The sequence below is a fragment of the Manacus vitellinus genome, unplaced genomic scaffold (assembly GCF_001715985.3).
Source record: "Manacus vitellinus isolate BGI_N305 unplaced genomic scaffold, ASM171598v3 scaffold_53_pilon, whole genome shotgun sequence".
Classification (NCBI taxonomy): Eukaryota; Metazoa; Chordata; class Aves; order Passeriformes; family Pipridae; genus Manacus; species Manacus vitellinus.
This window is the reverse complement of record NW_021940637.1, coordinates 1685154-1701654: the sequence shown is the minus strand read 5'-3', so window position 1 is coordinate 1701654 and position 16501 is coordinate 1685154. Positions and strand designations below refer to the sequence as shown.

General features: G+C 46.0%; 2 protein-coding genes across 2 annotated transcripts; one reads left to right on the top strand and one right to left on the bottom strand.

Moving 5' to 3' along the window:
• The first annotated feature begins 2699 nt into the window (after positions 1-2699).
• On the top strand, positions 2700-8185 carry DNAJA4 (DnaJ heat shock protein family (Hsp40) member A4). Its single transcript, XM_018081450.2, has 7 exons — positions 2700-2886; positions 4394-4574; positions 5476-5580; positions 6324-6551; positions 6635-6865; positions 7400-7500; positions 7583-8185. Exons 1-7 carry the CDS (start codon positions 2755-2757, stop codon positions 7799-7801), a joined length of 1197 nt encoding a protein of 398 aa, XP_017936939.1. The 5' UTR covers positions 2700-2754; the 3' UTR covers positions 7802-8185.
• An 811-nt stretch (positions 8186-8996) lies between these two features.
• WDR61 (WD repeat domain 61) lies at positions 8997-16423 on the bottom strand. The gene is made up of 10 exons (XM_008933501.2): positions 16353-16423; positions 16233-16260; positions 15835-15940; positions 14628-14800; positions 13422-13570; positions 12962-13055; positions 12155-12248; positions 11417-11509; positions 10699-10777; positions 8997-9277 (listed from the first exon to the last, which is right to left on the bottom strand). The coding sequence occupies exons 1-10, from the start codon at positions 16362-16364 to the stop codon at positions 9188-9190; spliced, it is 918 nt and encodes a 305-aa protein (XP_008931749.1). The 5' UTR covers positions 16365-16423; the 3' UTR covers positions 8997-9187.
• Between the last annotated feature and the right edge of the window lie 78 nt (positions 16424-16501).

The following is a 16501-nucleotide window of genomic DNA, read 5'->3' as shown; positions in this document are numbered from 1 at the left end:
TTGGTTGAGTAAAGGAACCAGCACAGAAGTGCTGAGAAATGTGTCTGCATTGTAAAGGCACATGATGATGCAAAGGATACCCACGGACTGCTCTCTCTCCTATTTTTGGAATCCAAAACACCAACCCTTACTACTTTTCCCACTAATTCTTTGAATAAATAAGGACTTCAGTTGCATCAACTGGAACCAAAGATGGAGAAAACAAATCTTGGATTTCAAAGTCAGTGTAACCTGATAGCTCTCTCTAATAAAAGGAAAGTAAACAAAGCAGGAGGCTCAATGCCCTTAAGCAAAGATCCACACCAGCCAAGTTTTTGGCTGTTACTACTAGTAACAAATGTTAACAGTAAGAAACCACCCACCAGTCTGAGTTCTTATTCTATTTACCAATATCTACACATGCCTACGCAAGGATTTCTACTCACAGAAATTATATACTGTCTTTTTACAACATGTTATAAATTGAGCTCTAAAATTCAATATGTGCTTTGAAAGCTTCTCATCTGCTGAAATATTCAGCTACTGCAAAGCTAGTAACAGATCTATCACTTCTTCTTAAATAGAAATATTATGTTCAGGACTACAGGATTATGGTGAATTTATCTTTAAGGTGAAGACCATTACTAGAATAAACCTTCTTTTTCCCTTAAAAAAGGGATATATTGTTCTCAGCTGACAAGTTTACAGAGTAACCTACCATAGTTATTTTAGAAAATAATTTCTGTATTTGCTTGTCACTATAATTTCACAATTGCAAAACACAAATTTACATGTTCAGCTGCTGATATTTATGCTTGGAGAAAATACTAGTTACGAACACTGATTTCTTTCTTGTGGTTTTGAACTGTTCCTTTCACTGATATTTTGGGTTGTTCTCCTGTAATTAGCTCCCCCTTCTTCAGTACATTCACATGTTTAATACAAGCAGGTTGCACTAATTCAATCTTCTAATAGGGTTTACCTGAAACACATAGGAAGTTCATTATAACAGCACCAGAGCTTTAAATGATGACAAATTTTCATTCAGACCCCACATTGCTTTTTTTCCCCCCATTTTCTTTTTCTCCATTTCCCACTGTTAGACAACACAGGAGGGCTCTGCTTCCCAGTCCCCCTGACTCCAAACCTCTGCTGGAGTTGGCAGGGCAGGGCACTGCAACCTTTGGCTTACCATAACCAGGGGAGATGCTCTGGCTTTAAAAAACTGTTCCCAGGAATGAAGAGCTGTTTCCTGGAATAAAAAAGTGGCTCGTAAGCACTTCTCCTCAACTCAAGTTTAAACAAAATCTGTTCTCAGTTCATACAGCTTTTCTGTATTTTTCAGCATTAAGTTGCCATCTTCTACAAAAACATGCTTTTGCTCAGGTCCCACACCAGCACCAGTACTCTCCTTTTCCCTGAGCAGTAAATAATTAACTGGGGACCTCTGGTTGCCTGGAGAAAGAGGAAAACTACCCCAGCTTCCGAGCCTGCTCTCCGCAGGCCAGCTTGAGGAAAGGGCGAGTAACAGATACACAGCAGGGACACAGCCCAGTTAATTTAAAAGGCCCCAAATCCTGAGGAACAAGGCGTCAGGAGCACAACCTACTAATTAAGCAGATCTAGTGCCCAGCCGGCACCCGCGGCCCAGCGCGGGGCAGTTCGTAGCAGGGCGCTCGCCGGGCTCTGCCGGACGGGAATTAATGGATTCCACGGGGAAGGGAGGGAAAGCGCCGCCGGCTGAGGCGGCTGCCGTGAAATGGCCCCTCAGGCCCGCGGGGTTTGCGGGAGTGGCCCCAGCGCGTCCCGCCCTCAGGAGGAGCCCCCTCGGCCCCAGCCGGGCCCGCCCCATTTTAGGTCCGTCTAAGGCTGACACAGATGGAAGATTTCTGGCCTAGGCAGAAGTGATTGTTTCTACAATGCAAACGTATAAAATAAGGGTTTTTTAAAACATATTTTCAATTCCATAGTCACATTTTAACCCTAGTGAAAAAGCCTATCTAAAGCCTCTGTTTAACACATTTACGATGTTGAAACTTTCAGTACATATACATAGTGAAATATAAATTTTCACTGTGTTTACACGTGTTACGTATAAAGAAGAGGTAAGAACAGGCCTGCATTATCACGTTAGCCTGGCTGTTAGTTCGCAGCTCATACTGAGGGGCAAACTGCTCGTCAGTGCACTGCCCGTGTACAGGTTTGTGTGTTAACCGTGCTGTGGGAAAGCCAGGCCCGTCCCGTCAGCTCAGCTGTGCAGACTGTGGGATTAAGGATATTCAGGGCTCTTGATTCCAAAATCTCAAATTAAACTCGGAGCCCCAGCCCTGGCCTCAGACTGACACTCGGCCTCAGACTCGGCCCCGGGCCCCGCCCCACGCTCCTCCCCGGCGCGCGCCGCCGGTGACGTCACGCGCGACCATTCCAGACCGTTCCAGTCGTGACGTCACGCGCGGCGTCATTCCAGAAGATTCGGCCGGGGCCCGTATAAAGGGCGCGGAGGGGCGGGGCCGCGCCGGGAGGCGCAGAGCGGGCGGCGGGAGCGACGGAGCGGGATCGGCACCGGCGATCAGCACCCGGCACGGCATCAGCACCGAGGTCGGCACCGGCCACAGGGATCAAGCGGCTGGCCCACCCGGGTGAGCGCGGCCCGAGCGGCCTCCGCGGGGCGAGCGCGGGAGCGAGCGCGGAGTGTGTGACCCGGGGGGACTCGGGGGCAGGTAGGGTAACGCGGGGTAACGCGGCGGCCTCCTCCCGCAGGCACCCACAGCCACCATGGTGAAGGAGACCGAGTACTACGACATCCTGCAGGTGAAGCCCAACGCTTCCTCCGAGGAGATCAAGCGCGCCTACCGCAAGCTGGCGCTGAAATACCACCCCGACAAGAATCCCAGCGAGGGCGAGCGGGTACGCTGGGCCGGGCGCTGGGGCCGGGGCCGGGGCTAGGCCGGAGTCCCTGGGCCGCCCTCCTGCCCGCCCTGAGGCGGCGGCGACGACTCCCGGCGGCTGCGGCGGCCCTGCGAAGGGGCAGGGCCGGGGTCGGGCCGGGCCTCTTAGGCCGCAGGAGGGGTTGCGCCCCCGCAGAGCGGGCGTTGTTCCATCCAGCGGGCCCGCAGCTGTAATTTAAATCCTGCACCATTACATGGAGGCTCCCCCGCTCCCAGGTCTCGAACAGGCCTGCGAGGCCCATGCGGGGCGGAGGGGATGCGGGAATTCCTCTTTTTGGACGTGGTTCCTCCCAGTGTCCCCGTGGTTGCAGTAGATCAGCCTCAGAGGTGCGGGTTAAAAGAGGCAAAGCTGGAAGGGTTTTTAGTGTCCCAGTGGCCACCGTGCTGTTACAAAGGCCGGTGGTGGGTCCAGCTGCCAGCACTGCCGTGCTGGGTGGGTTTGTGTCCCGGAACAGGAAGGGTTTTCCTTAGGGAAAAATGCTAATGCTGATGTACAAGGTAATAACCATCCCCAGGGGATCGCTGGGCCGCACGTGGGTGGACTGTGTGCAACAAAAGCGCGATCTCAGCACAGACCCTCTCAGCTCCACGTGTTGGCCCGGAGGGTAAATGGGCACCACCATCCGAGAACTATGGAAAACTGTGGGTGGGATTGTTTGTCTAAAAGCTGGTCTGATAATACCTTAACATAGGAATAGAGACTCCAGATTTATGTCTCTAGTACACTAACTTACAGAACTCAAGTTAAACGGTAGTCAAAGGTAACCTTTTCTGCTTTTATTCTTGGCATGCCTTTTTTTTTTTTTTTGCTTACACTACTTTACCTGATCATAAGCAAATCAAGTTTCAAATGGAAGTAGTCGTTCAGTAATAGCAAATTACGTTTAAAAATTCAGTTGGTAACCTTAGTAATAGGAAATTCTTTATAGCTATTAAAAAAATCCTTGGTTGTTTTGATACAGTGGGTGTTTTGATTCGTATCTCAGTCCTCGTGTTTGTGATGAGTAAGCAGCCCCAGTGTGTGGTCACATCAATCCCTGTTTAGTTGTAGCTGGATGTACCAGCTCAGCAGGCCTGGAGGATCCCTGGGTAGCTCAGGGCTGGCTGGCACCAGGGCCATGAGCAGCTGGGGACCTGCAGGACTCGGGGGACAGCACCGTGTCCCTCTCAGGGGATTCCTTAGAGCTTAGAGTGGTGGTTACAACCACCACAGCCATCCAAGCATAGTCTGCATATGCTTGTAAGTTGGATGTGACTCTGAATTAAGCCCAATTAAAATATGGGAGGAGGGGGGAGAGGGAGAAAGGGGGTGATTTTCCTGGACAAAAGTGTACCCTTATAGGAGTTTCCTGTTGGAAATGCTACAGGAGGGGGCTGTAGGGGCTGGGTCTGAAGGTGGAGTTGCATATGAGAGGGTTACTTTTCCTCTTGGTCATAGCTGTTCAGAGCTTCTTTTTTCTTTTTAGTTTAAACTTATATCCCAGGCATATGAAGTTCTGTCGGACCCAAAGAAAAGGGACCTCTATGACCAGGGTGGGGAGCAGGCTATTAAAGAAGGAGGCCTGAGTGGCGGCAGCTTCTCTTCACCCATGGACATCTTTGACATGTTCTTTGGTGGTGGAGGCCGAATGAATAGAGAGAGAAGAGGTACTCAGTTCTAAACAAGTTCTAGAAACTCTAACCATGCACTTCAGCATAAAACACCGTGCTATGGTACTGCTGTTCTGCTAAGTGCACATAGTGTGGATATTGTTGCAACAATAGAATAAGTAAACTATGATTTTTCTAGTTACTCTAGCATTAAGATTCTAATACAGTAGATAACGTAACTTAGCCATAGCAATCTTTTTCTGCTAAGTTCTGTTTGTGTTTTTTTTTTTTATTAAAGGGGGTGTGGGTAGTCTGTAGGGGAGGGGGAAATATTAGTAGGTCAGCAGTTGAATTAAACCTGGTTTAAGTTACCTTTTTCCAGATCTGTGCCTCACTTGCTCATATGCTTTGGGCAACCTGCTTCAAAGGACACCATCAACTTAAACTTCAGTAACATTAAATCTCATGAAAATATTTGGGAGAAATTCTGTGAAACTGAGCACAGAGTGCTACCAAAAGCACAGTATGATTTTTGTCTTTTCCATGCCCAATGCCTGCTGAAGGAGCAAGTAGTGACTTGCTGTAAAATCATTGAAATTATGCTCTGAAGTGGCATGGAAATTCATAGGTAGGCATAACAGCAACTTCTAAATTCAAAGATCTGAAGCTGGTAGTGTCCTTGCATCTTGCTGTTTCAGTTAAGCTTATAAAATTAGGAGTAGGGGCAGGGATAGGGTGGCTTTAATGATGCTTTGCTTAATTACAGCTCAACTTTTATGTTTGGATATAAATGGGTGCAGCTTAGTGGAAGCTGATGGAACTGCACATGCTTTTAAGGGGGCTGAGCTGTGTTCAGAGTTTGGAATGAAGTTTGCATTTCTTCAGTGAGACTGTGCATGAACATTTGTCTTCCCAACAGCTGAACAAGTATTAACCTTTCCCTTCTGTTTTTTTAAAGGCAAAAATGTTGTGCACCAGTTAGGTGTCTCTCTTGAAGACTTATATAATGGTATTACAAGGAAACTGGCACTGCAAAAGAATGTTATTTGTGCAAAGTGTGAAGGTAAAAAAAAAAAGCAAGTAATGGTTTCAAACCCCTCTTACTTCAGGGGATTTTTCTGTGTGTGTGGGGATTGTCTGGGGCTGAGAATAAAGTGTGGAGGTTTTCTTATTTTCCCCTCTCCTTTTTCTTCTCCCCTCTCCTCCCTAAGAGTCTGCCAGGTTATTCAGAACAAGCCTCTCAAACCCAGTGATATGAAGTGATTGTTCTGATGGCAGACTAAAACTCGCTGAGTTGTAGTTAGAGGGACCTAAATTAAAAGGATCTTCATCCAGAACTTGAGTGGAAATGTCTGCTCTGTAAAAACCTTTTTCAATTGCTGTGGGTAGGAGTCCAGCTTGTGTTATGCAACTCACTTTACAGTTACTAAGTATCCAAAATGACTGGTCTCCTTTGAGGTAAATCTTAATAAGGTCTTATATCTTAGTACTCAGTTCAATATTTAGCAAGCAGATTCTTTTCCAGTTATTACTGGAATGTCTGGGTCTTGAATTTAGTATGCTGGTAGTTCCTTGGAAACCAGGATTTCCTGGGAGGTGGGGTAGAGCTAATACAATAAGCTGTACAAGCATTTTGCTTGAAGCTTCCAGCTTGTAGGGCATGTTTTTGGTGATGGCAACTCAGCTTCATTGCTGAACTACTCTTAAGTTCCCCTAAAGATGCTCTTGCAGTCAGTGAGTTCCAGCCTGACTGCTGCAGAGTAACTGTTCCTGAGACTGAGATCCAATCTAACTCTTTTGTCCAAGGTTATGGTGGAAAGAGAGGGGCAGTAGAAAAATGTCCTGTGTGCAAAGGAAGAGGAATGCAAGTCATAGTCCAGCAGATTGGACCTGGCATGGTACAGCAAATCCAAACTGTGTGCCCAGAATGCAAAGGCCAAGGGGAAAGAATAAATCCCAAGGACAGGTGTGACAACTGCAATGGCTGTAAGGTGGTGAGAGAGAAAAAGATCATAGAAGTCCATGTTGATAAAGGTAAGGACTGTGTGTTTGTGCCATGTCCCTGATTTCAGCCTGCACTTAGTTCTGCTGAGAATAAATGGGTTTCTCTTCCCCAGGTATGAAAGATGGTCAGAAGATAGTGTTTCATGGAGAAGGTGACCAGGAACCTGATTTGGAGCCTGGAGATGTTATAATTGTGCTGGATCAAAAGGATCACAGTGTCTTTCAGAGACGAGGGCATGACTTAATCACAAAAATGAGAATTCAACTCTCAGAGGCTTTATGTGGCTTCAAAAAGACCATTGAAACTCTGGATAACAGAGTCCTTGTCATAACATCTAGGCCAGGTAGGTCTTAGAGTTCTAATTCTGTATATAAGCTGTATCAACTGCTTGCCTGTCTCATTTTGTCTGGACTGGAGTTTTTTGGGGAGATTAGTTTGGGTTGGGTTGGGTTGGGTTGTTTTTTTCTAACCAGGTGATGCGACAGATTCAAACTACACTGGGCAGTAATTTCATTTAGTTGGTTCTTTGTCATTCTTGTCACTCCTACAACATGCAGAGTTACAGCTAAAGCTGTCAAATGCTGCTTAATAAACCTCAGCCTCAGCTGGTGAATAGCCAGGAAAATATTAGAGGCGAGAATCTTAAATTGTCTGTTCATTCACACTGAAGGCTGTGCCAAGAAAAGCTGATTGCTCTTCGAGAAAACTGCCCAAATGTCTTGGGTGTAGTGCTTCTCAGTCTGCATTCTTTCTGTGAACTGCTTGGACTGTCCCTGAGGGGCTGTGACAGCATTGCCTGTGCACAGCCCTGCTCTGGGTGGCTGTGAAGGGGCTGTCACATCACACGAGCTCACTCCCAGCTCCTGCCTCCCTGCAGGTGAGGTGATCAAACACGGTGACCTGAAGTGTATCTACAACGAAGGGATGCCTGTCTACAAATCTCCAATGGACAAAGGCAGCCTCATTATCCAGTTCTTGGTAAGTTAAATACTCCTCTGTAGCCACAACGCTCCTGTTTGCACCAGGAGTGGGAACTTCAATAAAATGTGTACAATTGTAGGTCCAGTTTCCAGAGCACTACTGGCTCCCTCGGGAGAAGCTGTCCCTGCTGGAAGCTCTGCTTCCCTCCCGAGAAGATGTGATGGTCACAGACGACATGGATCAGGTGGACCTCGAGGATTTTGATCCCAACGAGCAAACCTACCGGAACAGCGCGGGAGAGGCGTACGAGGAGGATGAGGAGGGTCCAAGAACAGGAGTACAATGTCAGACATCTTAAAGCAAGGTGGAGGGGATGTCATCTACCATGTAAATTTTCACAATGAAAACTGCATGGCTGTAAGAGCCACTGCTTGTGGTTTTTGTGTTCAGCAAATTGAGTTGCTGCGCTGTCGGTATCACCTTTTTGTAACTAATTTATATTGTGTTCTTGTAGTCTTTCTATATAAAGCCAATGTCACACAGCTGAGAGCCAGCTGAGTTGGTAAATATTTTCCTTGCTGTGAAGGTTCTCAATTTATTTCACCTCTGCTATTTCTAAGACTTGGGCAATATGGATAGAGGCTAAGTGGAGTGTCTTATGTAAATACTTTCATACTGGAAAATTAATTTCATAGAATAAAACATAGCAGAATAACTTCTAATAAATAGTACTTCACATTTTCTCATGCTTCTCTTGTACTTTCTGAGCCACTCTCGAGCCCCCTTTACTTAAGGAAGTTTTTCTAAGCTCTGACTCCTCTCCCCTAGTGTAGCTCATTGTCCAGGGTAGCTGCACCACGAGTACCTGTCTCACTCTGTATTTCAGGAGCATTCTGTGCATGCCCCCTCCCTCCCTCCCCTTCTGCCTTGTGTTCCCCTGGGTTCACAGCAGCCTTCCTTCAGCTGCTTCTCTCTTAAGTGTGACTCAAGGTTACAAGCTGCCCTCTGCTGTGTTACATACAGGCAAATACTTGCAATAAAATTGTGACCTTTCAGAAGCTCCAGCTTTGTATTTCAGCCTTCCCTAGAAAGGTTTTGACTTCCTCCTAGGCATTGTGTACTTGTGCCTTAACTAAGATGAATAAACCAAAACCCCAGGCTTTGGGTAGAGTGCTGCTGTTTTATAACATGACCAGGTCCCACAGTGCCATGATCACATGAAAGCTTTTTCTACCTGTTTTCTAGCAGTGTTTGTGTTAAGTGAGGGATAGAAACAACTGGCACCTTTTGGGGCAGTTAAACCACAGGGAGTGAGCTCAGTGTACCCCACAATTGCTGAGTCCCTGGGACAGCAGCAGGATGAGCCCAGGCTGTCACTCCCCACTCCTCCACCCCAGCTCAGCCCCTTTATTCTGCTAAAATAAGACTTGGCCAATGCTCTCCAGCTCCAGTCTATTTATGTAGAAAGGCAGGGGAGATTAACTGAGCAGTTAACTTCACCCATGACTGTGTATTTCCAAAAATACATTTTTCCAAGGATTAGACACGAGGACTTGCATCCATAGCTTTTATTTTAAAAAAGTAAGGCTTTTCTCTCATGCTAAACAAAATCAAAATTTGATATAAATGTATCTGGGTTTGCAGGTCAGTATGAAATGGTTTTATCATACTAAAAAATTACATAGGACAGGAGCAGTCCTTGAAACTGCCCCAGGAGTTCACCAGAGGGTCTGAGTCAAGACATCTAAACTGGACAGTCATAAATATGGATTTCTTGGTCATCTCCAACAGATACAATTTTGGACCCACTTCCGTTGTATTTCACTCCCCAGACCTGCAAATAAGATGCACAAGGTTATCAACAGAGGACAAAGAATGTCTTTGTGGCAGTTTTATTTATTACAACAAGCAGAAGAGGGAGGATTATTCAAAATTCCTTAACAGAGCTGGTGGTGCAATTCTGGTTTCTGCTTTCCCAGCAGGTGAGGCTGATGGAGCACAGAGGGACACTGCCCTCTAGGAGCATGCCAAGCTCCTACAGCCCATGACAATGGATCACACAATCTAAAGATACTTGAAAAAGGCTGGAAACTTGCCTAAATCAACCCCAGCATTTTCACTCTTGCCCATGCTGTGGCCCTTTCTGAAAATAGTATTTTACAGTGCAGGAAAGAGAGGAAGTGTTCTTCATGCAGACTGACCCTCCTGAGGGGCTGAAGAATAATCTGGTTTATCCTTGGGCTATTTGAGAGAGACATTTCCCTAGCAATGCAAAACTTAGAATTCAGGTCAGTCCTCTGATTCCAGACAGTTACACAAACTCTGAAGGGACACGAGGGAGATGAAGGGACCCAGCACATCCACGTGGGATTGCACAGTGGGGGTTCTGACAACAGTGTATTTGGGGCAATTTTGTGCACTCTCTTGCATTAATACCAAACCCCAGCCTTCCCAACAACTCTGCCTGCCCCAAACTTCCTGAGATTACAGACACCAGCTAAAACAACAGGGGAAATCAAATTCCACTGATTTAATATGAAAGTACCATAGGGTACTTTCATATTAAAACTCCCACAGCTGTAGGTAACTGAAAAGAAGGTCATCAGCAAAAAACTACTGTGGAAGAAAGAGCTCAAATAAAATCTGGAATAATTCCCTTTGTTAAGTCTTGCTCAGTGATCCATTAAAGTACAGCATTTTTCTATTTTATCACCCAACATTTGGACAAAGAGTAAATGGTAGAAACCTAACTTCTCCCCTCTCAGGTTTATTAATAATAATATTAATAAATATTAACAATTATTATTTATTAATAAACAAACACCTATTAATTGAGCAATAAATTTTAAAAATCCCACGGTGTTACAGACATTTGGAAGAGGAAGAAGTCCCCAAGTTTCAAGGCTGCTTTCAAGCACTGCTTAGATAATTCCATCCTTTAAAATAAGCATTTTCCCCCCTTACACAGGCCCATGGTGTACAAGTGACAGAAACAAGTAAGACTACAGCCAAAGGTAACAAATACAGCCTGGAAAGACTCTTGGCCACTCAGAATTGCCCTTATTTGAGCCTGAAAAATGTTAATTACTTGGAAGAGATCAACCTACACACTTGCAGTATTAGGTCAATATTAAGGGACAAATAATCACAAACACTTCTAAGTCCCCTGCAGCCCCAGGGGGAAGCACAAATGTGCACAGCTCTTAACAACTCAAGTTCTCCTGGGAACAGTGACCCAGGGAGTCACAGCCATACCTGGTCCTGGTGGTCAAAGAAGGTGTGAACGCAGGTCCTCGTCCCAGCATCCCAAACTTTTACACTTTTATCAGATGAACTGAAAGAAAAATAATGCTGATCAATATTTAAAGTAATAAATTAACTACAGTTTAATGCAAACACTAAAAGGTCTCCGTGGTAGACACAAGGAACCCTCTTTCACCCCTCTAACACAGGGATGAAATAGCAAAGGAGAGCATCTTCTGCCAGGTCCCAGTCACCTTTAAAATACATTTACTGTTCCAATATCTGCAATGTGAAAATGAAGACTCCCATTTTGGCCAAAAAGTTCTTTCAGGCAAGTTCTTGGGATAAGGAAACTTCTGTTCCCTCCACTTGGTCCCCCAGCTGCCTGAGCTGCTTTAAGAATTAACATTACAGTTCAGGTAGATTAATGTACTACTACCTTTGGCTGCACTTTTTAATTCAACAGCAATTTTTCAGCTATTAAGAATTAAACTGCCCTTCTCAGGTGTCTTCCACTTGTAGGGAACTGCACTACAGTGGGATGACTTATACTATAAAATACTATTCACTACAACTGGTATTGGCTCCTGAGTCTTTTACTGTGTTTTATTCCATTATAGATCCCACTGCAATTTGTAAACATTTACTTTTTATGATCCATCTCCCTTTATAAACATAAAACCGTGGGGTTTTTTTCAGTGAGCATAAACAAGTTAAAAGTCCTCAATACCTGGAAACAAAATGGGTGTCATCAGGACAAAATGCTACATTTAAAACCCAGGATCCATGACCACTTAAGGTGCCAGCCAAGTTTGCATGTTGCCTGTGGAAAGAACAGATCTGAACATTTGGTTTGTGGATTCCAGGGGAAAAAGCTACAGGAATATACTCCAGCTAGAGCAGTCAGGAATGGTTCAACAGAAGGTGACCTCTGGACACTTTTACAGCCAAGCTGAACTGGTGTTACCACACATCCTGCTTTTCAAACAACACACAAATCAGTCACTAAGAAGATACATCAGAGGACAAAATAGTTTCACCATGAAGAGGTCGAAGCAATGAAGGTTTAGGGGAGTGAAGATCACTGAAGCAGAGCCTTTTCCTCCCCAGGGTCTTCAAAGGTTTTGCACAGAAACAGGCCACAAATGTAATTTCTTGGGTACAGAGCAGATGTGTAAGGAGGGTGAACACAAACTCACAGGACAGATACACAAAACAACCAGCCTGGTCCCTACAGGGCAAATATGAGGAAAGTAATTTGTTTCCAAGTTCTGGCTGTCACCTACCTATGCATTTTAAAAACCAGCTGAGGATGTAGCATGTTATGATTTAAGGTTATTTGTCACATAAAGAAGTCACCAAAAGCTGAAGGGAATTACAGAGAGCAGAGGGTCTGATGTGTTTTTTGCAGTGCCAGCCTCTGCCAAAGCTGCTCTCCTGTGAGCACAGCTGGCAGAGCCCCACTTACACGTCGTAGATTTTGATATATCCATCGTCTGAGGCCGTGACCAGCAGCTGAGAGTCGGGGGAGAACGTCAGGGAACGAATGGGCATGGCATGGCCTGCAATTCAGAGAGACACAGGGCTCACAATGCAGCCCCTGCTCTTACTCAGGACAGCTGCACCACCACAGCACCCCCTGTTCAACCTCTGCAGCCTCTCCCCACAACACAAAATGGAAAGGGACAGCCACTCTCAACTTTGAAGGCATCTGCAACACAAGAGTATCTCATTTTTTTTTCAGCTGTGGGTCTTTATTAGAAATTATGTCATATTTTCTAGGATGATTTCATATTGAAGTGGTTGGGTTTTTGAGGAACTAAACTGGGCAGAAACCACATGAACGTTAGAAGCCCATTTATCTGTTAGAAAATGCACGTCTTCTACCACATAAAGTGTTCAGTTCTTTTTTAGAACAGCAATAAATTGCTACAGAACTGATACCATGAGGAAAATCACATGCCTGGCAGCACTCATTTGGCTTAGCTTGTTTCCCTCTGCAATGCAAGGAACTACAATTTAAGAATTTAGTGAGGCATCACTGGCTGTGTCTTTTGAAAGGGTTTTATGATGCAAGCCCGAGTTTACAGTTTGCCTCTAACATTTTAAGTGGTTGAAGTTAGAGCACATTAAGTAACTAAATACTGTCTAATGGACAAAAACATCAACTCATTTATGCCATGGCTGTTGTAGCTCATTCTGACTTGCACTGTATCCTTTAATTTTGTTGAGGAACGAGGCCAGAACTCGGGGATTGCCAACACCAAACCATTACCTTCGAGCGTGTGCAGGAGTTTTCCAGTTGCAATGTCAAAAATATTGATGATTCCATCTATTGCTCCACTGGCCAAGTATTTTCCATCTGGGCTCTGTAATACAAACACAAGAAGTGTGACTCAGCATCTGTGTGCATCTGTGCTGGGTAACTCCTGACAGTCCCCTGGCAGCTTTTCACAAACAACGATCTGCTCAAGATCCCCGGGCTCCAGAAATCCTTATGATGACTTATTCACAATAGGTGTATAAGCAAGATCAAAGTGTATTTCCCATATATGCAGGGGGGGGGAATGTCACACAATTTGTGCTTGGAACTACCACAGTATGGCTGTCATTTAGTGTTACGTAGAGATAAACTGACAGATGGAAACAAAAATATCTATTTACAGAGATACCTATTTACAACACATCACTGTGACAGCAATTTCACATGAGAAATTATCAGTTGTGCTTCTTACATAGGCAATGCTAAGGATGAACTTCCCTCTGGTGTCCAGGGAATATTCTTTCTTTCCAGTTTCAACACCAAAAATATTTACTTTCCCCACATGACTTCCTGTGGCCAGGTACTGGGAGTCAGGTGAAAAAGCCAGGGACCAAGCATCAACTGTGTCAAAAAGAAAAAATGAGTTAGCTGGATCCCTGGCTCCTGTTTCTAGTTCTTATTCAACACTGTCAGCTCTGTGTGCATCTGTTTAGATATTTAACCCTCTACCTACTCTTAATACACTCAACTCTGCTCATACAAGTTACCCCTTCTGTGTAATTAATGGAGCACAGCTCGAGCCATTTATTTATGTTTAGTGAAAGATTACATTTTATAGTATGACCCTGATCTTATTAGACCCTCCTGGAACAATAAATTGAGAACTTAAGACTGCCTCAGTTAAGTCTAAATTCTTACTTTTCCCCTAGTACAAAAAAAATTATAAAACTAGTGAAAGAAAGCAACATTGGTTATCCAGCAAAGCACAGAAGGTGCAGGAGAAATGCAGATACACAAACATAACACAGAGCAACATTCCTGCAACTGAAGGTAAAAACCCAGCATTTTTTATAGCAGTGCAATGTATTTATCTGGCACAATGTAATTCACAGGTATTTTTCTATAAGTTTAATATTAATTACCTAAAACACTGCAAGGTTGCTCTTGAGTTGCTGTTAGGTCTATTACATAATAGACTAATTCAAGAACAATTAGTGATTGCCAGTGCACTAATGAAATACTTGGAATAAGATCTTAGGCCCTGAATTCCAGCCTGGAGGCCATTACCATTGCTAACATTGATAAATGCTCTGAGTTGCTCACTCAGGGCTGGATGTGCTGCATAAACAACCACACACAGAGCTCAGATTCAGTGCAGAAGTTTCTTTGTAAATTAATCTGAAGAAGCACTTGATTGCTTTGATGGAGGATATTTTTATCAATGCCTCTGTAAGTGCAAGCTGCTTTCCCTCCTGCTTTGGTGCACACAGCAAAAAGCCTTTCCCCCCGTGCCTGAGGAAGCCCAAAAATGACTGTAGGACTGCCTGGCACCGCTCCGTGCTGAGCTCCCCGAACCACGGCGAGTGCTGCAGGGTAGAACAGCCCGAGCAGTGCCCTCACACAGCCACCCTGCCCTGGGCAGCCCTGGCAGCAGGAGCAGCTGAGCCCTGGCACTCACCGGGCCCAGCGTCGATGGATTTGACCTGCTTGCCCGTGTCCAGGTCCCAGAGGCGGATGTGGGCGTCCAGGGAGCTGGAGGCGGCGATGGCGCCCGTGTGGCTGATGTCCACCGACACCACCCCCAGCTGGTGCCCCTCCAGCGTCCACTGCAGGTCCAGCTTCTCCTCGTTCCTGGGGGGCAAGGGGAAGGGGAGCCCTGTTATGAACAGCTGGGGGGGCTGGATGATCCCCAAAGCAAACACACCACCCACGTTCCTCCAGTTTAACTCAAGGGGGATCCAAGGCCACCCATGGAAGAATTTCTTTACAGAGAGGGTGGTCAGACACTGGAATGGGCTGCCCAGGGAAGTGGTGGATTCTCCATCCCTGGAGGTTTTTAAGATAAAACTGGATGTGGCATCAGTGCCATGGGCTGGGAACCACGGTGGGGGTGGGTCAAGGGTTGGACTTGATGATCTTGGAGGTCCCTTCCAACCCAGCTGATTCTGTGATTCTATGGAATGGGAAGAGAGTGATGCACAAACTCTCTGTACTCAAAGAACTCACCAATCACTCACTGACCCCATTCCTGCAGAGCAGGCACTTCACCCTCAGTTTGGGAACCACCCAAAAATGTCCATCCCACAGTGGGCTGTGGGTGCCCACAGAGCCCAAGCTCCTCTGTCAGCACAGCAGGACATGGTTATAACCATAGCCAAGCTCCCCATGTCACTGAAGTGGAGCTCACACTTCACACTGCTTGGCCCGAGAGACAGAACAATTTCTTTGCAAAAGCACCTCCATGAGGGTTATCAGGGTTTATTTACCTTTTAATAAAAAAGCAAGCTGTCATTTCCTCTTTCACTCACTTCCCATTATTCCTTTCACAGGACACATCTCCAAACTCTCATCAGAGGCTGCATTTCTCATTCCTTGGTTTAGAAACAAATCAGGTGTTGTCTGGCAGACAACATGTAAAGTCTGATGTGCATTTCCAAAGGGGTTCCCATTCTGTGGCAATCAGAGCCCACCAGAATGCCCCCCTCCAAGAGAAAGCCCCCCCCAGCAGTGAAGTTCTCCTGCCCAAGGGAACAGCTCTGTGTGCCAGGCCACCCCTTCCCTGGCATGACTTCTCAATCCCTGTGCACTGTGGAAGTCCAAAACTGCTGCATCTCCACACTGACTACTTCCAAGGCCTAAAACTGGTTAAAACACGGAGCACTCACCACTTCCAGACCTTCACCAGGTCATCCAGAGAACCAGAGATCACCGTTTCAGAACCATCGTTTTTATTTTTCCCCCAGGCCACCGACCAAATGGCATCATCGTGGGCTGAGAGGGGAGACAAGCACAGAAATGAAAGATTCAGTGGTTTCTGCTGACAGGAGACAACAAGCGGCGCTGGTGAGCGCTGCAGTGGCTGAGGGCAGTGCTGGCAGCGGCCCTCCTCTCCCAGAGCCCACTTTTCCTTGTGTGACCCAAGGCACCGCTGAACAAACAGCACGGCAACTCAGATCTATCCACTATATAGCCATGACCAGCTCTCCTCACACCTACACCTGCCATTACCAACTTCAATCGCCCCAGAACACCAACAGTGCCCAACCCGCCAGCGTTCGCTCACCTTGCTCTTGCTTGAAGAGAATACCGTACTAGAAAGAAAAAAATAACTAATATTACACATGAGCAGCCTACAAACAGCCGAGCCAGAGGTCGGCGGAGCTGAGGCGGTGTGTTTATTTACCTGCGTGGTCATTTCTGTGGGAGCAATCCCGGCGGGAGCGGCCTGGGAGCAGCCGCGCACAGCGCCTGCCGCCGTCGCGCCGCGATGACGTCACTACCACAGAGAGCGCGGCGAGAGTGCCTCTGCCTAGCGCCGCGCCGCTCTCTAGC

Coding starts and splice junctions, on each gene's coding strand:
- WDR61 (XM_008933501.2), bottom strand. Junction 10,778..11,416: donor GACACCCATTTTGTTTCCAG/GTATTGAGGACT, acceptor TTTTTCTTTCAG/TTCATCTGATAAAAGTGTAA. Junction 9,278..10,698: donor TCTTTGACCACCAGGACCAG/GTATGGCTGTGA, acceptor TCTTATTTGCAG/GTCTGGGGAGTGAAATACAA.
- DNAJA4 (XM_018081450.2), top strand. CDS start 2,755: ATGGTGAAGGAGACCGAGTACTACGACATCCTGCAGGTGAAGCCCAAC. Junction 6,552..6,634: donor AGAAGTCCATGTTGATAAAG/GTAAGGACTGTG, acceptor TCTCTTCCCCAG/GTATGAAAGATGGTCAGAAG. Junction 7,501..7,582: donor GCCTCATTATCCAGTTCTTG/GTAAGTTAAATA, acceptor GTACAATTGTAG/GTCCAGTTTCCAGAGCACTA.